A 22,896-nucleotide genomic window follows, 5' to 3' on the forward strand; every position below is an offset into this window, starting at 1 on the left:
GATGTTAGAAGCAAAACTTTTTAATAGTCAAATAGTTAAAAGCTCCTTTTTAAAAGTAGTTGTGCTGGTATCTGTGTCCTTCCCAAGCTGCCATTTACCCCAGTTCCCCTGAATTCTATCATGTTGCAAGCTGTTTGTGGCAAAGGATTAAACATGACTTGCTTGTCACTGGATGTGATACATCCCTTCCCTCCCTCTCCACCCGGCAGCAGAAGCGATGGAGATTTAACGAGACCAAATCAAAACCAGCTTCCAGAAAACAAATATGATTTTAAATTGTTTTCATAATCATGCAGTGGTTTAGATTACATTTCTTAATGAATCTTTTTAATATAATGTGTAACACTGGAAAACATTTTAAACCTGATTTTATTGGTCTCTTTGAAGGGCATTAGGACTGTTTAGTCTGATAGACAGTCTGTGGCCTCCAGCAGTGCCTGTAAAAGTTCCCGGACAAAGTCAAGACTCTGGAATGGTAAGTTTTATTATTATGAATATGAATTTTTTCACTCACAACCAGTATTTTTGGTGGTGATATAATCATGTTTACTTTGGGAATCAAGACTCTCTCCCGCTTTTTACCTACCAAGTTTTGTTTTACTGATTCTGACAACCTCCCAGACTAACCTGAAGCCCTCTGGATCAGCAGCATCTTTCCAAAATTGTGCAGTTAGCCCCTTATTAATATTCTATTGCTAGAATGATAAGATGTCCAGACAACTTCTTCCTCTGTTCTTGCAGGAGTAAAGAGATACTAGGTGTCATGGAGCCTGCTGAGAAATCAATATACAAGGATGTTAGCTCATTCTTTAAAAGCACTTTTCAGCCTTAGGTTTGAAAGCACTTTTTTGAAGATTAACTTCTGTGAAGACAGAGTGACTGCTGGAATCAAGTCTCTTACTAGTTAGAATGACTTTGACTTGTTTCATGTGAGGTCAGAAGGATGAACATAAAAGTAATTACTAAAGATTAATGCATGTGATTTTAGGAGGTGGGAAAGTATAGAAATGGATTTGAAGTATGTTACTATATATTTGCAAAGCTGAAATCACATCTGTAATTTTGCTTCAATTAGCTTTTGTCTTTGAAAAAGTGCTCTGTCACATCAAATAATTTTGATAATACTAGACCATTTGAGAAGCTTCTGGGTAGCCAAGTGCTTGGCTTTTCTTGATGTTCTTGTATAGGCTGTTCTTTGGGAATAAGTTAGTGGTATTAAAAATCTGTTTTAGGCCAAAGGAGTCAATATGGGAAAAAAGAAAAAAAAAAGAAAAAAAAAGAGAGAGCTGAAAAGAATCAAGTTTCAAAACCAGGGAATATTGAAGATGGATATTACTAGTTATTTCTAAAGTCCAGGAATCTTTCCTCTGCAATATAGAGTGTTCTTTGCATTGACCAGGGGTTTATATTTAACAACAGAAAGCTCAGTTAAAAATAAAATTGAGACTGAAACTGAGTGAAATAGCTGTGCTCTCTTTGACTCTCCCTTTCATCAAAATATCGTGGAAGTCTCAGAGGAATGGATGGGTTTATGCATTAAAATACTGTGGGTAACAGAATGGGAATATCTATGGCTGAGGCAAAGCTCTTAAAAGTCATTTAGTGTTGTAATGGCTCTTGTTATTTCTTAATTTTTTCTGTTTTATTAGCAATCTAAAAATGGAGGAAACTTGCCATAATCATGTAATTTTCACTTCTGCCATGGGTTTAATTTCACAAATAACCACAGCTTGCATTCTGATGCTCCACATTTTCGGCTGGGTGGAGTTCTTTCAATTGAGATGCGTTTTTCTTGATACAAGCAGTATAGTTTTATGCACAGTTCTATGGAAGCAGTTTTATACATTGGTACATAAAATTGCCAACATGAAGATAATGTTGTTGGGAAGTGATCTGTGGAACTGATTTATTTTGAGCCGTATACGCATTCAAATACCTTTTTTAATGCTGTCAGGGGCAAACAGAGTTTGGGTATCATCTTCCTTTGCTTTTGTTTAAGCAGATTCTTTTTAATGGGTGGGCAACTGCCTTTAATATATTCATATTTCTTTAATAAAATTAAATGTTTTATTAACAACAAACGTTGCTAAAAGAGTGTTTTAGCATATTTGCAATAAAAATTATCTTCTAGCATTGTCTTTTCTTTTCTGAGAAGTCTTTCCAGCTTGGGACCTCTCTAAGTGGTGATTGATAAAGTTGTTACGTCATGGTACTTTTTAAGGGGAAAAGAAAAATCTGGCATACCACAAAGAAAGCAGTTCTTGCAGTTCTTGCATTCCTGTTCTTCATTATCTCCTTGTGCTGTCCTGGATTTAATTTGGCAGCTTTAAATGTTCGGCAGCTGTTTACTATCATAAAAACCCACCCACATGCAAAAGTCCCCAAATCTCAGAAAAGCAATGGATTTAAAAAAACAACAAGCCAACCCTAATCAATGCACTCCCACCACGTAATAAAAATATGCAAAACAACAAAAAGCACCTTGAAGTAGTCACTGTGTGTTTGCCAGGTGTGCCAAGTTATGAGTCGTTTTTGTGATGAGGATCAATGTTAGATTATGGAAAGAATGATGCACACAATCTGATTTCACTTATAAGTTGTGATTGTTGGTTTATTAACTCAACTTCTACTTCAGAGTCCTTGTTATTAACTATATAATTTTGTTTCCCCATCCATCTTAAAATGTAAATTGTTTTGTTCATTTTGCCTATTATTGTAAAACTTGACTGGCTAAATTAAAGTGCCTTTTTTATGGTCACATTTCTTTTTCTTATTTTTTAATAGATGACAACTAATCTTCCTCCTCCCAGCTTCTGTTACATTCTTACTGTTCAGTCTGGTGAAATACATGTGGAAGTGGATGAGGAAGAACAGATTTCTAATTTGTACCAGCCACCAGCTGTTCATGGTCTAAAGGAAATTCTTCGGGTAATCTGCTTTACAAATCAGATAACAAATACTTTTTACCACTGGATTTCTGGTATCACAGATGTCTCACTGCCTATTTTTGTGCTGTTTTCAGATTGATGGTTGTACCGAGAGGTGTAGCTTCTGGGCCCGAGTGCTCTATCAAAGGCTGCAGGTAATCTTTTTATTTAGCAATTAATTCAACATAAGATCAGCATCATGTTTATGTGAAGAAGATTCATCTTGTTTAGGGGTAACCCCAATGCCAGGATTATCTTCAAGAGTTGTGTGGGCAGAATTATCACCATGTCTAAAACACTTGTCTGAGGTGAAACGAACTGCATCGCCGGTTTCAATGCCATTCAGTCTAGAAAGCTAATTATTCCTGAATAAATTGCTATCTAACCAGGAATAATATGGCACTCTGGAAAGGGAGCTCACAGGAAGTTTATTGTAATTATTAAATTAATTTATAGCTGAATGAGTGAATGACTAGGAGCAAGAAGCTCCTAGTGTTGGGTGTTGGGGGATAGAGTGGAACAGATGATGGTTATATAAAAATACATTTTTTCTCTTTTCATGCAATTGTGTGGGTGATTTTCATTGACTTCCATAGAAGCCCCTCAGGCAAATGTGGCTTTTATGGTCCAGTAAGTAGTAAAAGGGAGGAGTAAAAGGAGTAAAACTCTTAGGTAAATACATCTGCCATCCATACTGTGCCGGAAAGCTTACAATTATATTTTGTTTGTTTCTGAATGATGCTACAATGTTCTTTCAAAATGTTGCTAGCTCCCTTAGTAGTTAAGGGATTTTTTTTGTTGCTGATTTATTTATTTTTTCCTGGCGACTGGATCCTCAGTACAGCCAGCACTGAATTCTAGCAGAGAATAATTTGCAATTGTCCATCAGCTCCACAAGAAACAAAGTGTGAATCAAAGCATATGAACCAAAGACAAAGAAATTCCAGAACGGCCAGCAAAATAGCTGGAGATGCTTCCCACAAGTTTGAGACATAAATTTAATTTAGGTCTTGCCCTTTTGCTTCAAAAGCCAATGAATTATGATTTAACTTTTAGGCAGGGAGTACTTTTAACTACTGAGATGAGGGGTATCTCATGTGTTTTCTCCATGCTAGTTGAGAATGTAACAGAGCATTTGCAAACATGCAATTAGGGCTAGCTGGATGGGATCTTAGTGTGCCAGCAGAAAGATGGACACATACTTGTGTAAATTCCTATTTCCAAGAAACCACTTCTACTGAAAAGTGAAATAAAATTGAAGACTAGGGGCATCCTAGCCAAGCATTTTTGAATTCAGGAATGTCTACATATGAAATTCTGATGTGGGTTATCAGTATTCTTGAGTAAAAGCACTTCATCACTGCATTAGAGAAAAGATGAAGCATGCAGGAGCAGATGTGATTTTGAAGAATGGAATATTGAGTAGCAGAAAAAAAGGTCTATGTTTTTTTTTCTTGCTCCTAGGAGGTTTATTAGTTGTTTTTTTAATGGCTATTCCCTTGCTGAACAGTAAGCACTAAATTTTTATGAGTGAACAACATGAGTGCTCATAACTTTTTGAAAGTAATGATGGAAAATCAATAGAAGATATTCTTCTTGTGTTTAACTTTATGGATAACTGTTCTAGGAATGTAAAGGTATTTACCTGCTGCTAGTATATCATTTACCTTGTCCTCCCAGAAGATCACGAGCAGCAGCTTGTTTTCTGTAGCTGCTTTGCCACAAGGATGTACCCCTCACATGCAAAATCACCAAGCTGTAATAAGTGAGGAAGGGACAATGATTTGGTTTGTTTTTCAGATTTATTGTTACATAATCTGCTATGTGAGCTAATTCAGATGCACCTTAAAAAGTAGTATTTACTCTCTGTTGCTACAGTATTAAGTACTTTAATTAATATGACTTAATTTGTGTGAAGGAGGAATGGAAATATGCTTTTTTTATTAGTCAGAATCCAAACTGTGGTTCAGAAGGAATAGGAGGAAATATATTCCATCTGTGGTTAAGGAGCTGTCCTTATAACTCAATCCTGCTGCTATTTGTCTGTTGTGTCCTCTCTGTTCAGAACAAATTGTCACACATAGCAAGATGATGATTTTATACTAACTTGTGATTTTGCTATTATTATTATTTACTTTTTGGATGATTTTCCTGAAAGACAGCTTTTAATGTGTTAGTAATTCCCAAGGGTCAGATGTAAAAATTCTTTCTTTGAAGCTGTCCTAATGTTATGCATGCAGAGGAGGTGCCCAAATGTATGTAGTTACTAGGCAAAACAACAACATCAGTTCAATAGGCAGCATATGCTGTATGAAGGCATAACTGTGATATCTGAAATGTGAATTTTTCCAGTCACTATTTATAATTACCTCATTTGCTCTGAGAGTGTGAGCATGAACAGAAAGCCAGGTTTAGTGTGGCTGATGGTTTCAAAGTTAGAATTCAACTAAAGACAAAATACTGGGGGTTTTGTTGCGTTACCTTCTGCTACAAACCTGAAGCTCTGAGAATAATAAAGCTACATGTCTTTCCAGGCATTATAGTATTTAATTTTCAGTTAAATATTTTAAACATTAATTTTTGATCAGCTGACTAATTAAAAAGAGTAACAAAACCATTTTAAATTAATAAAGTTATTTAATCTTAGATATTTTAAAATCCTATAATCTAAAAATTTGCAAGTTCCTTGCACTGGTAAATACGAAATATACTTGGATATGATATTTTTGTACCTGTCTGGGGCAGAAAACTTACACTGTCATAGCAGGTTCATATATCTCTTACTTAGGAATTATTTACTTCCTTAGCTTTGTGCATCATTAGAATATTTTGGGATATTTGTTCAACTGAAAAGAAAAGCTACACTTTGCAACTTGGTTATGCTTGGAAATCTGATAACAGTACCTAGAAAATGCGCCCACAGAGGAATAATATTAGTAGTAGAAATGGTCTTTCCTCATTTTTCTTTAAGACAAAAATTATATAAGTCTTAATAAAACCATCCAATTATCTTTTTATGTACACCATATATATAGTATAAATATATAATAGATATTTTTTTAGAAATTATACTTCCAAATCCCATGTACAGGCCAAGAAAATTATGATAAAGCATGATGGAAACATTGCATTCCAAATTTGTATCTTTTTTTTTTTTTTTTTTTTTTTTTCTAATCACAGACAAAACACAGTGTTCCTATAGATCAAAGAGAAATGTTGCTGTTTGTAACTGACTCCGCATTGCAAAATGTGGTTCATGGGATTCCAAAAGTCGTGGCTGTGTCGGTCACTGCATCCTGTGTTCTCAGTACGGAAATCATAGAAGCCCTCAGTGCTGGCTCTCGACCTGTCTTCTTCAAGGATGCTCTGTGGGGAAATGGTAAGCTTTGCACGTGGTTTGGAAGCAGTTGGAGTCCCACAGAAACAGCACCCTTATCTCTGACACCGCAATATGTGACCTACAGAGAGGTCACTTTCATTATCGGATGAAGATGAGACTTTGCAAGTCTGGGATGAGGAATTTGAAAGGGATTGCAGTTTGAGCTTTCTTGCAAGGTTTCTTTTTCTGTATTTTTGGCTTGATCTCAAAAGTGAAGGAAGAATTCTGTGATGTTGTTGTATGTTCACCATTATTATTGTCAGTCTTCCCTGATGACTGTTGAATCTGATGACCAGTGTCAATCAAATTTATGAGCTGACAGAAGGCTCAAAAATACTAAGAAATTTGCATATCCTTAGATAGAGAAATTTTACATGCTCTCCTAAACCATCTTAGCTGTGAGCCTTCACTCCCATACAGATCATGACATTATGGTTGTTCACTTTGCTTTCATTTTTAGTCACTCTTTTGAGGTTCAGGTTTGGTTCTGTATGGTGACTGCAGGGCAAGTTCACATCTCACACCTTCAGTCAGTTCCAGAATGTAAGTGAACTGGAGGTACAAAGCTGTGCAAAAGGCTGTGTGTCCTGAAGCAAAAATCTCTGCTCTGGAGAATAAAGCATTTCATGCACGTACTCTTTGTAATCTTTGAAGCAAAGTAGGACCACCTGAAGGGGTGCCCAAACATATTACCAAGACAGTGAGATGTGGTGCAGTCTGGGTGGCATCTGACTCTCTTCTGGCATGTTCAAATTTTAAATTCCTTCTTCTTCAAATTCAGATTTCTTTTTCCCCCTGGGAGTTGCAAAGTGTAACAAGAGCATGGTGCATGTATCTCTGAAAGCAAAATATTTTGTCATTGAGAAAACCTGATGGAGTCTATTCATCTGTTTGGTAGCTGGCAGAGATTGTTGTCTTTATTGGCCGTGACAATTAACGTGGTCACCTTTTTCCTTGTTACTGTACTGAGTTGAAATGTCTTTTTTGGCAGGTAGGATTATTTGTGTTGAACGTACTGTTCTCTTATTACAAAAGCCTCTTTTGTGCTCGGCTGCCGGTGCTGACCTCAGTGAGCTGACTGGCCCTGTCAGACTCGATGAGCTGGATTCTACAACACAGGCCAACTCCATTTGTGCTCTGAGAGGTTTGTATGGCCTTGCCTGAAATGAATGCGGTTAATTATTTGTGCTCACTTTAATCTTTTGTGTCTTTATATTGATTTCTTGCACAAACAGCGTGGAGGGATAAAAAAAACATGGCATTGCTGTGGGTCACTAGGATATTTAAGATTTTATGCTTCTTTGTGGGCTCTGTTTGCCTTTTGCTGGCCAAGCTCTGCTCCCACTCATTCATACCCCAGAATAAATGTTTAATGCACAATCTGTTTCATTATATTCCTTCCTTCACTGTCTTCTTTCAGGAGCCTTCTGTTCACACCAGCCTTGTTGATGTTGGCAACAATGAGTTATACCAATACTTTTTGGGCAGATGGGTAAGATATGTTACCCAGATCTTGAATGGCAGGGGTTAGTGACTGATTTCCCTGGAGCTTTGCTGCAGTATTTATTTTTTATTATTTTACCATAGTAATTTAGCATAATGTGGCCAGTATTTGCTCACCAACCATTTTGGATCATAGCTTTGTCTAATATCTTGGTCTTACCACTAACCATGCAGAAACATTTCTTACTACAGATTTTCTAGTGCTTCCAAATCATGCAGAAATTTTCTCTACTGTGTATTTTCTAATGCTTTATCCAGACAGCTTCTTAAACCTCCCAGTGGTACAGTGCCTATAAGAAATAGTCCTTAAAAGCCCAACAACTCTTCAAGGCTATTTCCTTCCTTAATTTAACTTGTATTATTCCTGTAGCCCTTGCTGAAAGTTCTTGATACACTTTTGCATTTACACCTTCAAGTATTCACTGGAGCATTTGAAATTAACTTTAAAATTACAAGAAATTATGGGTTTTTAATTAATTATTCAGCTATAATATGACAGTCTGAGAACACAGTTTGAAACCAAGCAAAGCCTTTACTAAACATACCTGCTGCTATGGTAGAGCCACAACTTAGCAATGTCTTTGTGATTAATTACTAAGCACCTTGCAGTGATAAATGTTGAACAGTGCATAATGAAAACCATGCACAACTAGAGGCATTTCACTCAAAGCCTTGGTTGTTATGTACATCTTGCATTGATACAGCTACTTGAAAGATATTTCTGTCACTGGATGTGAAATGCTTTTTGACTTTTTTTTTTAACCTCTCCAGTAGTTATGTTAAGAATTGCCACTAATTGTCACTTCTCTGCTGTTAATTTTGTGCTCATGAGAAGTGTCTGTCTTCTTTTTTCTTGCTGACAGTGTTTATAATAGGATAAAGGAAACATCTCTGTCCTTTTTTTTTCCAGTAGAGCAAAGAAAGTACGCCTTTGTGATCTGTTGTGTAAACAAGTACTTACTTTACACACATGGGAGATGTCATGCTTTGCCTGTCCTGTATTACAGATAGAAGAATGACAAAAGGAGAAATTAATCTTACAACCTTGTCTTGTTTAATCTGGAGTTTGTGCAGGGTGGCTGTTATCAGTATGTTCCCACACCTGAATAGCAACATAGAATACAAAATAAATCTTTATACTTATGTTGCTGCAATGTATAGATGAAAACTCTCGCTTTTGTGTGTACTGAAATAATTTAATAGCATTCAAGAAATATATCCATGGTTTTGGGCTTCAATTAGTCAGTACACATCTTTTTCCTGAACTAATGAAACTAATTTGCATTGACCCTACTTTGTTGGTGGGAGAATAAATTTTTGTTTGAGTAACACATGGAGGGAGGTGTATCGTCTCTAAAATTCAGTCACTCTCTGATCTCCTAAGTCAGAGGGTTGTTGGTCTGGCTTTCAATGAGAAGCAGTTATTACCTCATTCATTCTTTTACTTTGTGTATCCTCCCATTTCTTGTACTTTTGGTCACCATGTGTGTTGCACAGTGGCATTCTCCCACCTAGCAAAGAGGCTGCAAAGGCTTTGTCTAGCACTTCTTTAAGGAGTGTGCCCTCCTGCTCATTTGGAAGGAACATCTGAAGTTCTGCCAGTCCAAGCTCCCACTTAAAGCTCGGCCCTGAGCACCTTGGTACAGCTCTGGACTGAATGTTCTTCAGAGGTTCCTTCCCCATCAAAATAGAAAATATTCCTGTCCAAGCAGATGGAATGGGTTTGTCAGAAATTCTTGTTTCAGGGAAGTTCAGTCATACCAGCTCTGGGATAATGGAGTGTGTTACTCTTCAACAGATGAGTGAAAACGTGTGGTTGCTTTCTAATGAAAAGTTTATTCTTCATTGCAAGATGAATCTGTGGTTTTCACCTGTGATCTTAGAGTCAATAGGTTAATTTTCTTATCACTATGCATTGCAAGGTAACTTCTAACCTCTTTTTGCTGTAAAGTAGCAGTCAGGATGACTTAAATGTTGGTAGTTTATATGGCACAGAACAGTTTTTTCTCTTAATCATACTTTGAGCAAATTCTGCATAGTCTATACCACATATGATATGTGGAGATATTATTTGATTAATGCTGTTTGCCTAATATATGACTCACCAACAGTGATTGAATTTTGACGTTGGTTATTTTCATATTTAAGCCTTTACTCAGGCGTGTGGGGAAATTTCAGTTTTCCGCTTAATAGTGGGACTAAAATGAGGTCAGTCAGTTTACCTAGGTTTCCCTTTTTGATTAAAGTTTTGTGTTTCCTGTCCCATTAATCAGGATAACTGACTGGGTGGGGGAGGAAAGTCCGAAACAACACCTCCATGTTTTAATTGTTTCAACCAACTTCAACCCCCTTGGCATTCCACGTGGCAGATCTGCTTTTCCAGGTCTTGTCCTATTGTCAATCTCTTCTTAAAGGTGCCAGCCACAACCCTTAAAAATAGACTAGAGGTAAAAATCATTTTTTGGCTATGTGCATTTTCATTTAAAGGATTTTGTGAGAAAAAAGTTTGTGTATGTGAAGCAAAATCTAGAGTCTTCAAAAAGATGTGCAGCAGTTCAGCATCCTAAGCTTGAGAAATCACTTTGTGTATAGGGTGCACAAGGCTGTCACTGGATTACTACACCTGTTGCTGCTTTGAGTTGGTCTGACTTCAGTGATGTCTGGTGGTTTTCTCAGGGGAACTCTACATTATCACCAAGATAATCTTCTCCACTAGACATAATCTCATCAGTTTGATCCTGATTGATTTTCTTCAAATATACTTGCAGTGGCATCTTGCAGTTGCAAAACACAGCTGGGAGAAAGTGAAAAGGCTTAGAGAGAAAGGGGATTTGTTTTGGTTTTAAAATTATTTTTTGATGAAGAAGGAAACATACTCAGCAAACTAACTGGTACCTTTTTGATGAACAAGAATCATAAAATTATAGAATCATACAGTCATTTAGGCTGAAAGGGATCTTTAAGATCATCAAGTCAAACCATTAACCCAGCCCTGCAAATTCCACCACTAAACCAAGTCCCAGGTCCCATCTTCATGTCTTTTAAATACCTCCAGGGCTGGGGACTCCATCACTTTCCTGGCAGCTGTTTAAATGCTTGACCACCCTTTCAGTGAAAAAAGTCTTTCTAATATCAAAGCTAAACCTCTCTTGGCATAACTTTAGGCCATTTTCTCTCATGCTGTCACTTGGTACCTGGGAGAAGAGGTCTACTCCTGCCTGGTTACAAACTCCTTGTTTGTAGAGAAGTTGTAGAGAAGGAGGTTCCCTCTGAGTCTCCTTTTTCCCAGGCTAAAAATCCCCAGCTTCTCTTCCCCAGCTCCATTGCCCTTCTCTGGGCCTGCTCCAGCGCCTCAATGTCTTTTTTAGAGTGAGGGATCCAGAACTGGACTCGAGGTGCAGCCTCACCAGTGCTGAGTACAGAGTGATGATCCCTTCTTTAATCCTGCTGGCCACACTATTGCTGATGCAGGCCAGGATGCCATTGGCCTTTTTGGTGACCTGGGCACACTCTGGCTCATGTTTAGTCACTGTCAACCAGCATCCTCTGGTCCTTTTCCATTGGGGCACTTTCCAGCCACTCTTCCCCCCAGCCTGTGGTGCTGCCTGGAGTTGTTGTGACCAAAGTGCAAGACCTGACATTTGGCCTTGTTGAACCTCACACCATTGGCCTCAGCCCACTGATCCAGCCTGTCCAGATCCCTCTGCAGAACCTTCCTGCCCACCAGCAGATCAACACTCCCACCCTACTTACTATCATCTGTGAACACACTGAGGGTGGACTTGATCCAGATTATTAAAATATTAAACAGGACTCTACTAGCCCAAATACTGAGCCTAAGGGAACACCACTGGTGACCAGCCACCAATTTAAAACCAAGTGGATTTAAGTCCATTCAGCATTCACATCGTTCAAAGAGAAACATACCCATGGAAACTCCCAGTTTATCACAAACACTGGAGAATCAAAATTATTCCTCTAGGAGTCCAAGTGGTTAAATAGAATATCTTATTCTGTCAGAGAAATGCCTGATGTTTTCTTGTACACTTAGAAATTGGGTCATAAATGTTGTATTTGAGAAGCAACTTTCCAGATCTCCGGACTCCCTGTCCTTTGAATTCCCAAAGAAAATTACAGTTTTGTTGTTTAAGTGTAGCTCCCTCCTTGTCCCAGGAGAACCAGAAAAGCAAGGGATTAACACCCTGTCTTACAGTCCAGACACTGTAAACGCTCCATAGTCTCCAAGGCTTTCTTCTATTGAATGTGGTATAGAACTGTGAGATTCTTACGTAACAGAGGCTGGATTTTTAAGTCTGTAGTTCTGTTGCACTAGTGAGGTTTTATTTTAGTGTAATTTCATTCTTACAGGTGAATATTTTTCTCTATAAATAATGCTCGTAATTTCAGCATATTGTTACCATAAAATATAATACACTGTTTATTGGCTTCTCATAAAATTCTGAATATATTTTTTCTTGCCAAATGTAGCAAGGCCCTTTTTATTAGTCTAAAGTATCTTTGGCATTCCCTTCTTACGCACACACTTAAGAGTGTGAGCCAGATCTAATCTCTGTTAAATCTGTGTAAATGAAGAATAACTCCATTGTTGGTAGAATTTAATCTGAATTGTTGTTTTCAGAAGGGATTGGGGCTTCTTATTGGTTTGTATTTTCTAAATATCAATATCAAGCTATTTGATCTGATGATTTTTATCACTGTTTATTGCCAAGAAAACATCAGAGGACCAGAAAGAAAGCAAACAAGCAAAAACAAATCAGAAAAGCACTAAAATCCAAACCAAAAGAACTGAGCCTGTTTGGAAAGTTAATTGTCAATTATCTACTTTCTGGTATTTTTAGAATGTAACACTGCTGTACTTTCACCCCTAGTTGCAGGGACTAAGGAGAAAGGGAGTGAGATTGTTGGAAGAGCTGATTCTTGCTCTGACAAGTCTTAAGCTGTGGGTCAGAAAGGCTCAAACCCGCTGTTGTGAAGCCAAGAGTGACTGTGTTTGCTGGCTTAATGTTAGCATTTTGTAAGAATTCCATGTTCTGCAGGTACTGTTGTTGGAGTTAATGAGAGCACTGCTTTCTCCTGGCCTACATGCAACAGATGTGGCAATGGAAAGTTGGAACTGTATCCCCAGGACAGGTGAGAGTCAGCATGCTCCAGAGCACTCCAGGTGTTTTGTAGATGTAGCCATAAGAGCAGTAGGTGATGCAATGATTCCTGCAGGCACAGGCTGCACTTTGCTCCTTCCTAGAGCTACGACGTAGTATTTTTATTGCTGATGAACTGATAAAACCTGCAAGGTTACATTAATATATTAAGAAAGATACAAGTAGATATGAAAAGGTTTGATTTTGGAGTTATTGTGCTTTTTTTTAAGCAAATCTTGCTTATAAAGGTTTCATAGCCCACTGTATTATAATACTGCTTTTAATAAATATGCCCATAAACTACAGGTCTGATTTTAAGTTCTTTTAGAAGTAGGTACATGTGTTTGTGTGTCTTACCTTGTTAATCTGTGTATCCCCAATTCACCTCATTTTTATACTTGACTCTGCTACAATTTGTTGAAGTATGAAAGAGTTGCATTTCAGAACTTATAAATTAGTCACCTTTCTAAAAAGGATGTTGGATAATTCTGGCAGTATGTCTGTCCTGAATGTGAAGGCTGATCCCACAGGACCTGTTGCCACCTGATATTCTGAACCTATGTCACACTGACATAATTTTGGACAGCCTCCCCTGCAGCTGCCTAGCCAGCTTGTGCTTACAGAGTGTGAGATACCTGGTGGAATAAAAACCCGAGGATAAGAGCAGTCAGAGTGGGGAGGGGGGGAAAGGAAGGAAAGGAAGGAAAGGAAGGAAGGAAGTGGCAGAAGGAAGTGGTGGAAGGAAGTGGCGGAAGGAAGGGAAGGAAGGAAGGGAAGGAAGGAAGGGAAGGAAGGGAAGGAAGGGAAGGAAGGAAGGAATTTACTGGAAAAGCTTACAAAAAGCATTAAGAAGTTGGGTTGATCTTATTTAAACAAATAATATTTTCCTAAAGATGAGAAGATTTGCCCTTTATCCTTTGTTGTACAAAAAAGGCTAAAAATCAAAACCAGGTGTCCTGTATTATATTGTCATGCAAAAAATAAGAATGTGTCTATGTTCACATAGTAGTGTAGTCCAGTTTAAAAAGTATCTCACCTGTGAAGGACTTCTGCTTCATTTGGACAACAAATGAAGTATCAATATTTGTTTAAGAAGTGCTTCCAACAAGAACTTATAGCTGAGCTTAATTTTGTGCATGACTTAAGTGTGCACAGAAGACATTGAACGTTTGCTGAATGAGGGCCTAAGTCAATAATTCACTTTGGCCAAATCTATACTACAAATTTTCTTTTGCCATAACTTTTAGAAGGTTATAAGATTAATGTTTGCTTAAGTGGGGTAGCTATAAATAGCAACTGCTCTCCATGCTGCCAGAAATTACAAAAGGAAGATCCTTTTGCCAGAAGAGTTTAGGTCCTCCAGGAGAGTTACTGCCAACAGAAGAGTTCTATTTGCTATTATCAACTGAATCTCTACCAGGGCTTTGCTACTAAAAGTCTACCAGCTAAGTATTTTAGAGAATACACTAATTGGAGTTCTATTTCTTTTGATTTATGACTGATAGCTTGTCAATTTCTCTTGCTTTTCCATCATTATTTTGTGTGTTTCAGGGAATTGCTGTATTGTAACCAGTGCTCTGAAGTTGTCACAACACCAGTTTTGAAAATGCAGCTGGAAGTCTTCTTGAGTTGTCCCTCCCGATCTCAAAGCACAGTGAAAGTAAAGGTATGGCATGAAATAAGCATTGGTGCATCAGGGTGCAGTGAGACTAGATGTGTAGACACATTCTAAGCCACAATTCTATGAACAGTCCTGTCAGACAAATTAAAATATGTAAGACTATCCCATAATTCAATCTAATATTGAGCTTGTGTTTCATTGGGCTAAGAACCCAGTTCCCAGATCTTGCTCAAATAGTGCAACTGTTGAGTTCACCCTGAGGTTTACAAACTGTTCTGTGGCCCAGATGGAGGGATTTGTTAGGTTGGGCCTTTGGAAACATCAGTCTACACAGTCTAAAAGGAATGTGTGTTTTTAGACTTCCATTCTGAAAATCTTTTGCGTCCTCTCCTCTGCTTTCTTGGCCAGAGAAACAAAACTGTTTGATATTAAAATGATAAATCTTTGTTCTATGTGGCTGCATACAGAGCATCTTTGCACACTTAAGATTTCTGTCATGAACAAAACCTGTGAATTTTCTCATTCCAGCTGTTGCAAAGGACAATCTCTTCTCTCCTGATGTCCTCAGCCAGTGAGGATGGGGTAGGTATAATGAATGCTGACCAAAGAAAGTTAAACTACAGAACCTAGTGTACTGGCAGAGTACTGATGTGTTGGCAGGTCAGCCATGACTTTTGGTGGCAGGGTCTTGAAAATCTCTAGTGATGGACACTCTGACTTTCCAGGCGATTCACTTCAGAACTGCACTAGGAGTTGTAAGAGATTTCAGTACAAGTGAAATGATTTTTTTTTCCCATGTCCAAGCTGTGATTTAAGTGGGCTGTGCCCTTTGGCAATCCCACCTTCCAGGTGCCGATGCCCTGCCATCTCATCAGACTTTTCAGAAGGAGGATGCTGCAGATGGGCTGTGTAGCTCCAGCTCAGCTGTGGATCTGCAGAGCTACCTGCAAACAGCACTCAGAGCTGCCACAGGCAGTGCTGGACTTGACTCCAGCTCATCCAGCTGAGGTTCCAAGGACAGCCAAGCATCCCACCTTTTGGGTCTGGGCATCTAAATCCTATAAACCACAACCACTTTGTAACAGCATGACACTGAAAGTGCTGGCAGGTGGAAATAGTAGAAGAATTTGCAAAATGCATGCAACATATTACTTCATAATTGTATGAATGAAACACACATGAGCCGTGGAGATCCATGGGCTGAAGTACAGTTTATGTAATCGTGATGTAGTTATTCCTTTAATCTGAGATATCAGAAGAACCCTGACACTTGGCACAGTGACCCAGATTTATTGTGGGTGAGGGAGGCACATGGGTAGGTGCCTGGCTGGCATTGGCTGCTGGATGCTCAGCAGCCTTCTGAGAGTCATTAAGCCCAATTAGGATTCCAAGATTTTCCCTCTCCATTGCACGTGAACGGGAACAAAGGTCAGTTTGTTGTCTTGTTTAATCGTCCCAGTTAAATATCTTCAGATAGGTGATATGTACTGGGGTCAGTTTAGTTTCCCTGTCTTACAAGTTTTCCACCATTTTCCTACTACATGCTCCATGCTTTTAGTGGGATTTGTGGGTACTATTTAAAGTGGAAAATTACTCTGAAATAATAAATTATTTTCTTATGCTGGAGAAGGGTGTATATTTCATTTAAGCAAAAAGATACAAGAAATTTGAAAAATGTGTTTGGTCCTTTAATAGCAGTTAAGTCTTGCTGAGTTTTACAGGATGTGTCTGGTTTGGTTACAGACTGGCAAAACATAGTTCTTTTTCGAGTTATTAGAATTCAAACAACCTCTTTTTTTCATTTTCAGTGTGTATAATGCCAGTATTTAAAAGTCTGGCAACTCAGATTTTTTTCTTCCCTGGCTGAAACACAGGGATAAAGATTATTCACAAGAAATAGCACTTGAGGTGGCATTTTTTTTGCGAGTGCTGCTAAAGTTTCTAAGGGTGTAGCTTTGCAATCATCTATTTTGGCAGGGAGGTTGGTTTTAGCCGTCACTGGCCCTGGCCACTTGTTCCTCACCTTGTGGCAGCCCTTCTGTTACACCAGTAGAGTTGTTTGTGCAGCTGCACAGTGAACTGGACTGCAGAACCGGTCTGGGTAAAAATAATTTAGGAAAAAAAAATAGAAAAAGGATTGTTTATACCTTGAACCAGGCAACAGCCATGGGTATCACATACCTGTAGAGAAGCACCGTGCAGATAAAGGCAGGACACGGCCAGAGGCTGGTTGTAGGTAAGGGCTGTTAAGGAAAGGAATGGATGTGAACCTGCCACCTGAGATACCCTCTCAAGGGAAATATCAGCTATGAATCTTACCAGTTCATGTGTTAACATGCTATCTCCTCTTAGTGCAGCCATGCCAGCCTTGCATCCCTCTCCTCCACGCAGAACACAGCCTCTGCAAATTCGCTCAGGCACAACTCCTGGGTGAAATGTGGTCAGATCATTAAACAGGAGGGACCATGTTGGTGCTGCTGGTGGTATGATCAATAAAAAGTTAAAAGGGGGGAGAGGGAGGAGAGTAAGGAGGGTTACAAAATGTGTTTTCCTTTAGTGGATCAGCTAGCACAGGTAGTCAGTGTATGGTATGTATATATGCATTGCCAGCACGCATGAAGTCCTGCAGGTGTCAGAAAGGAAGATAAAGGGACCATGTGCAGGTTATGCTTCAGCAAAACTGAGTTCAAAGTCACAGCAACTTTTTTCTATTTTAAACAGCTCATTTTTAAAGCCTGGTAGGGCAGCAACTGAGACAGGAGTGTGATCTAATGATTGAAAATCTAATATATTCATTTTTTCCATTAGTCTAATGCACTTTTTGAGTTCTTTAAAAAAATTGTCTTTTGGAAGAGGATCTTGCATGCTGCATCTTCCCAGCTGAATGCTGCCTAGAACAGAACGTCCAGCGCTGTTTGTTTTACTCACCATGCTTTTATTCCTGCAGACTTACGAGGTGCAGAGCGTGCTGGGAAAGGAGGTGGGGTTACTGAACTGCTACGTCCACTCCGTAACCAGTCACCCCAACTGTGTTGCACTGGAGGAAATTGTTCTTCTGGAAGCTGCAGCAAGACAAAGTTGAACTCTAGACAGCTATTATAGTATCTGTGGACTTTGTAATGTGATTATCTGTTAACTAGTGCCACAGATAATGTATAATGCAAGTGTGATAAGCATTAAGATAGTTTATTAAAACTGTGATTTATAAAGCACGTTGTGCTAACACTGAAGAAAATATCCATATATTGTTCAACTTTCTGAACTCTTCATTTTCTGATCAGTGCAGGATCTAAGAATACAGTTCTTTGTTGTGTTTGCTGTTATGTAATGTAAAACATCTTTTTCTGGAAGTTTTGAATGGTTGTGATTTTTTAAATAATTCTGTATTTATTATGTGTCAATGGAAAATATTTTACTGATATTTTTGAAATAAATGCCTTGCTATGGGCAGTGAATGTTGGTTTAAGTTGAGTTTTATCAGTGCATCCCAGACCTGCTGCAAAATGCTGCGTGGTGCGTGAATTCTGAGTTATCACTTTGCAATAGTTGTTGTAAAGACAGAGATTTGAACACACATGAAGTTAATGTTTTACAGCTAATTGGTCTCTCAGCATACAAGTTTGTGTGTTATCTGTAGCTTCCCACAAAGCGGGTGTTTCATTATAATTTCTTTTATGGGTAAGGAGTAAACTGCGTTGCAGGCCACGCAACTACCCTCACAAAAACCGTGGAGACTACAGATCAGATAAATGCCAGAATCTTCCTCTGTGTGCATTGCAAGGATTAATATAACAATTAGAGACTGCATGGGTTTTTTTTCCCCTTACTCTTTCAGAGTGTTTAAAAGCCCCTTACAGGTGAGAGGAGGAGGAATGATTGGTTTTGTGCAGGTCTGGTATGTGATTAACCAGCAGAAAAGGAACAGCAAACTTGCCACACTGGTCATTTCTGCAGCTCAGGCCAATAGTGAAAACTCTTATGGCTGTCACAATTACTAAAGGAATAACCCAGCTTTTGAATTCCCCTTTTTCCCCTCCACCTCCTCCAAGCATTTCAGTCTCTTACCTGCCTCCTTGTAAGGAAAAAGGAGATGACACAGCCCGTTCCTGTGTAGGGGTCTGTATGTGAGACTGGGGCTGCCCCTTCAAAGCTTGAGACTTGAGTCTCTCAGGAAGCTGGATGTGCTTGTTGTGTCAGGCCATTTTTCTGCCTGTGCCCTACAGGTGCTGTAGGTGCTCTAACGCTGCACTACTGAAATTTAGACAAATTGCCTGATCTTCTGTGATCTATCTGTTCACTCACTCATCAATGAGCAGCAGCGTTGCCGCTCTGTTACTAGCAGGGATCAGTGAAAGTGTGTGACTATTGACTCTGTGATGAGCAGCAGATACCCACTCTCACTTTCACTAGCCAGGATCAGCGAAAGTGTCCAGCTCCTGCAGTGGGCTGAAGCCTGAGGGAGCACCAGCACCTCTGGGACAGCTGGTCCCAGCTCTGGAACATGTTAGCGTAGGTGCAACTTTGCATTATCTGGAATGGAAACCCCTTGGAAGTTTTTCCAACAGGAATTTTAACTAGTGGTATTTTTTTAATAGTGTTCAGGTAGTCCTATGCAGTTTTTTTTAAATTATTATTATTTTAATACGGTATTTCTGGCAGAGCCCTGGTCACAGAGCAGTCTCTGGCTGTGCAGCTGCTCGGTCCCACCAGCGCCACGGCAACCCCTGACTCAGCACTCCGGCTCAGCGATGCGGCTCCGGGGGGAGCAGACTTCACAACCCCCGCGGCCCGGGGCTCTCACGGTCGTTCCCACCCCTGCATCTCTATCTGGATGCTTTGGGAAGTAACGCAGCGCTCCTCGCCCCGCGCTTGCCCTCAGGTCCCCTCTCGGCCCCTGGGACCCCTCTCGCCGTGTTCCCCGCCCGTGTTCAGCCCCCTCCCACAGCTGTCCCCGCCGCCAGCCCAGCCCTTGTTGCTGTCATGACACAGAGCAAACGAGAGCAGGGTTGATTTAAAATGCTTTTCTTTATTCTTAGAAATGCTGTAAAAATTGATATAAAAGGTTGAGCATGCTCAGTCTTTTTTTTTTTTTTTTTTTTCCATTCTACTGTCTAAAATACATGGGATTTTGAATCATTTTAACAGATGTACCATAGCTGCATCGGTATGAGTAAAATGTAGAAAAGACGAAAACTACCATTACAAAAATAATTTAAGGGGAGAGAAGAAAAAAAAAATATTATATTTAGCTTTTTTTCCCTTTTTCGCAAGTTTCGTGGTGAAAGACCCAGGCATCGCTCCACGTCGCCGCCGCACTCCGAGCGCGGCCGCGGGCCGGCAGGTCCCGCCGCGGCTCCGCGCCCCTGCCGCGCCCGGCCCGGCCCGGGGCGCCGCTGCACGGCCCGGCAAGGCTCGGCACGGCCCTCTGAGGTATTTATCCACCGTCTCCCGGAGTCCGTCTCTCCGTCCCGCTCCCCCCCCGGGTTACCGGCAGTCGGTGCCCGAGCCGGGCTGCAGGAAGGAGGCGCTGGGCAGCTGCTTGAAGAAGTGCCGGAGGCTGGTCAAGTCCCGGGTGAGCTGCTCGATCTTCTTGTGCAGCTTCTCGTTCTCGGCCGAAAGCTCCAGCAGCTTCTGCTGCATCTCCTGGTTGCGTCGCTTCGCCTTGTCGCGGCTCTTGCGCACGGCGATGTTGTTGCGCTCGCGGCGCTGCCGGTACTCGGGGCTAAACCTGTCCACGCACTTCTTGCCGCCCCGCTCCTTGCCCCCGGCGGCGGCGGGCGGCGGGACGCCCTGCGCCGGCCCGGGCACGGCGGCGGCGGCGGCGGGGCCCGGCGAGCGGGTGCTGCAGCTGGAGGGGGAGCTGCTGCCCGGCGGCTCGGGGGACGTGGGCGGCGTGGGCTGCCCGCTCAGGTTCATGATGGTCTGGGCGCAGGTGGCGATTTGCGAGGGCAGCAGCGAGGAGGAGAGGTCGCTGTCGCTCCAGTCCGGCTCCTGCTTCAGAGCGCCGCGGGAGGAGAAGGAGGAGGAGGAAGAGGAGGAGGAGGAGGAGGAGGCGGTGCGGGGCTCGGAGCCCAGCAGGGTGGTCATGGCAGCGCCGAGGTCCTTGGCGGGGTCGCGGCCGGCGCCGCCGCCCGGTGGCAAGTACTCGCCGTATTCCCCGCCCCGCTCGGGCTTGTGGTTGCTGTTGAAGAGGTCGGCGAAGAGCTCGTCGTTGCAGAGCTCCAGGTTGGGCACGGCAGACATGGAGTCAATGTAGGAGCTGAAGTCGATGGCGCTCTCGTCCTCGTACATGGCCGGGGCGGCGGCGCTCAGCTCCGCCAGGTTGGTGCCGCTGCCCCCCAGGCCGCCCCCCGTCTCCTCGCCGCTCATCCCGCAGCCGCCGCGGGCCCCCGGCTTGCAGGCGGGACCCGGCCCGCCGCCGCTGCCCACCTTGGCGTCGTAGAAGTTGGCGGGTTCCAGGCACCAGCTCTTATAACATGCCGGGGAGTCCAGGCTGTAGAGAGCGGCGGCGCTCATCGGCGAGCGGGACGCGGCACCGCACGGCCGCGGCGCGGGGGCTCCGGAGCGCGGGCACCAAACGCCGCTCCGCGACGGTCGCAGCTCCAGCCTCTGTCACGGGCAGGTGGGAGCGGGGCTGCCGCTGCTCGCACCGCTGCCGCCGCTACTGCTGGGTGACACCGGCGCTGCCGCTGTAGTCCCGCCGTCGCCTCCCCGAGGGGGCCGATCCGGGCTCGGGTCACGCCGTGAGCAGCGGTAGGAGGCGGGGATGGGACAAGGCGTCTCAGGACCTGGGAGTGAAACGCCCGCTCGGTCCCTTCTTATACGGCGCGGGCCCCGCCTCCTGCCCCAATGACGGGGAACGACTGTTCCCGGCACCCCCGGGGACCCGGGGGCGGGAGCGGGTGGGGTGCGCGGCCGCGGAGGCAGGGCTGCCGCCGCTGCGAGCTGCCACCTCCCGGCGGAGGGTGGCCGCGGTCCGAGGTGCCCCCACCGCGGGCATGGGACGGTGCGGGTGCCTTTAGGGCGCCTGCCGCCGTCCCGGCACCGTCCCGTCCCCGGACAGCGCTGCCCCGCCGCCGGTACCGGCACCCCATTCCCCCGGCTGAGCGTTCATTTTCCTTTTCCCACGAGGGCCAGCGGAAAAGCTGGCTGAAAAAGCTGATTTTACCCCGCCGCCGGCACCACGCTGCATCCCCCCACGCGCTTCCCCAGCGGCGGCTGGGATGGAGCGATACGGGGAAGATGCTGCCTGCCCCACGCGTGTCTCTGTGTATCACCCGAGCGCCCTCCGGAGGCTCATCTCCCTTCGCTAGAGCACGGGCAGCTTCACCCGAGAAGGATGTAAATCCCCCACTCCGGGGAGAGCGTGGCCACTTGGATTTCTTCTGGCAGGACGCTCCGGTGGGACAGGGGTCTCTGAGGCATCTTTAGCTGCCTCACGCTGACTGCATGAAGTTATGCCTCTTAAAACCTTACATTAGGTAATTATACGTGTTGTCGACCCCCGCCCCCCTTGCATCCCACAAACTGCTACTATTAAATTGGCAAGTATCACAGAACTTAAAATAATTCCAGCTAAAAGAAAAGTTTTCTAGTTACATAAGAGTTTCTAAAACCCTGGCTTCACCTTCAGGTGCTCCGCTGACTGAATTACTAAAGAAACACACAACAAAACACCCTTAAATCTACTTTTAAAAAATTATTTACTTATTTATTTATCTTCCAGAAGACCCTTCTATATTTAAGATGGGACTATCCCAGGCGCTGACTTTCCAGCCCAGCACCCAGCTGACGCTGCTGGCATGGAGCTGTGCCCGGCAGAGCGCGGTGCCACTGGCCCGGGGGTGGCTTTCTGGGGACGGTGGGTACGTGCCGGTCATGCCGGGCCTGCTGCCCCTCTCCGGGCAGGGCTCCATCTGCCGCCACCGCAGCTGTTGCAGGACCGCAGCTGTTTATCACAGGGGTGTGTATTTTAACATAAGTAGCTGGGAACAAGACTGGTACATGCTCTCCCTTTGGATGTAAACTCCTCGTGGGAAGGCTTGTGGGATCAGGGTGAATGTGCAGTGCCTGGCAGGTGGGGTTTTACATCTGGCAGGTAAGGTTTCGCTTGGAGAGGCGTTGCTTTTAACTCTAGCACTGCCAGATGTATTATGTTTAAATAAACTTGATTTCCTTTCTCATCAGAGGATTGATTGCACAACCTCTATCTACACCAGCATCAACCACTGAACTTGACAGTGACACAAGAAATGGTTGATTTTGTTTTTTTCCATATTGTCGAAGACATACCCCAAACTGTTTTAC

At 42.6% G+C, this 22,896-nt stretch overlaps 2 protein-coding genes and 1 long non-coding RNA gene across 10 annotated transcripts in view; 1 reads left to right on the plus strand and 2 right to left on the minus strand.

Moving 5' to 3' along the window:
• The window catches only part of SPIDR (scaffold protein involved in DNA repair), a 194,718-nt gene extending 176,663 nt beyond the window's left edge, over positions 1 to 18,055 (plus strand). For 2 of the 5 annotated variants that reach the window (XM_015618459.2, XM_015618461.2), the window contains 9 exons: positions 388 to 475; positions 2,785 to 2,928; positions 3,023 to 3,082; positions 6,108 to 6,306; positions 7,298 to 7,450; positions 12,867 to 12,960; positions 14,520 to 14,634; positions 15,118 to 15,171; positions 17,537 to 18,055. In XM_015618459.2, the coding sequence (XP_015473945.1) occupies positions 388 to 475; positions 2,785 to 2,928; positions 3,023 to 3,082; positions 6,108 to 6,306; positions 7,298 to 7,450; positions 12,867 to 12,960; positions 14,520 to 14,634; positions 15,118 to 15,171; positions 17,537 to 17,671 (1,042 nt within the window). In that variant the 3' untranslated portion in view covers positions 17,672 to 18,055. Of the gene's footprint in view, positions 1 to 387; positions 476 to 2,784; positions 2,929 to 3,022; positions 3,083 to 6,107; positions 6,307 to 7,297; positions 7,451 to 7,726; positions 7,799 to 12,866; positions 12,961 to 14,519; positions 14,635 to 15,117; positions 15,172 to 17,536 lie in introns of those variants that run through there. The other 3 variants (XM_015618462.2, XR_004496079.1, XR_004496080.1) reach the window with 3 other exon arrangements.
• Positions 12,513 to 17,656, minus strand: LOC107200248. 4 transcript variants are annotated; one of them, XR_004496083.1, is made up of 4 exons: positions 17,518 to 17,656; positions 16,909 to 17,063; positions 16,771 to 16,832; positions 12,513 to 13,114 (listed from the first exon to the last, which is right to left on the minus strand). It is a non-coding gene; the product is annotated as an uncharacterized LOC107200248 (long non-coding RNA). The 4 variants fall into 4 exon arrangements; XR_004496081.1 differs by having other exon boundaries at positions 16,909 to 17,015; positions 17,518 to 17,628; XR_001519559.2 differs by lacking the exon at positions 17,518 to 17,656 and having other exon boundaries at positions 16,909 to 17,177.
• A 1,540-nt stretch (positions 18,056 to 19,595) lies between the features above and the next one.
• CEBPD (CCAAT enhancer binding protein delta) lies at positions 19,596 to 21,374 on the minus strand. The gene has a single exon (XM_015650165.3). The coding sequence runs from the start codon at positions 21,103 to 21,105 to the stop codon at positions 20,074 to 20,076; it is 1,032 nt and encodes a 343-aa protein (XP_015505651.1). The 5' UTR covers positions 21,106 to 21,374; the 3' UTR covers positions 19,596 to 20,073.
• Between the last annotated feature and the right edge of the window lie 1,522 nt (positions 21,375 to 22,896).

Source organism: Parus major, chromosome 2 (assembly GCF_001522545.3).
Source record: "Parus major isolate Abel chromosome 2, Parus_major1.1, whole genome shotgun sequence".
In the NCBI taxonomy this organism is placed as follows: Eukaryota; Metazoa; Chordata; class Aves; order Passeriformes; family Paridae; genus Parus; species Parus major.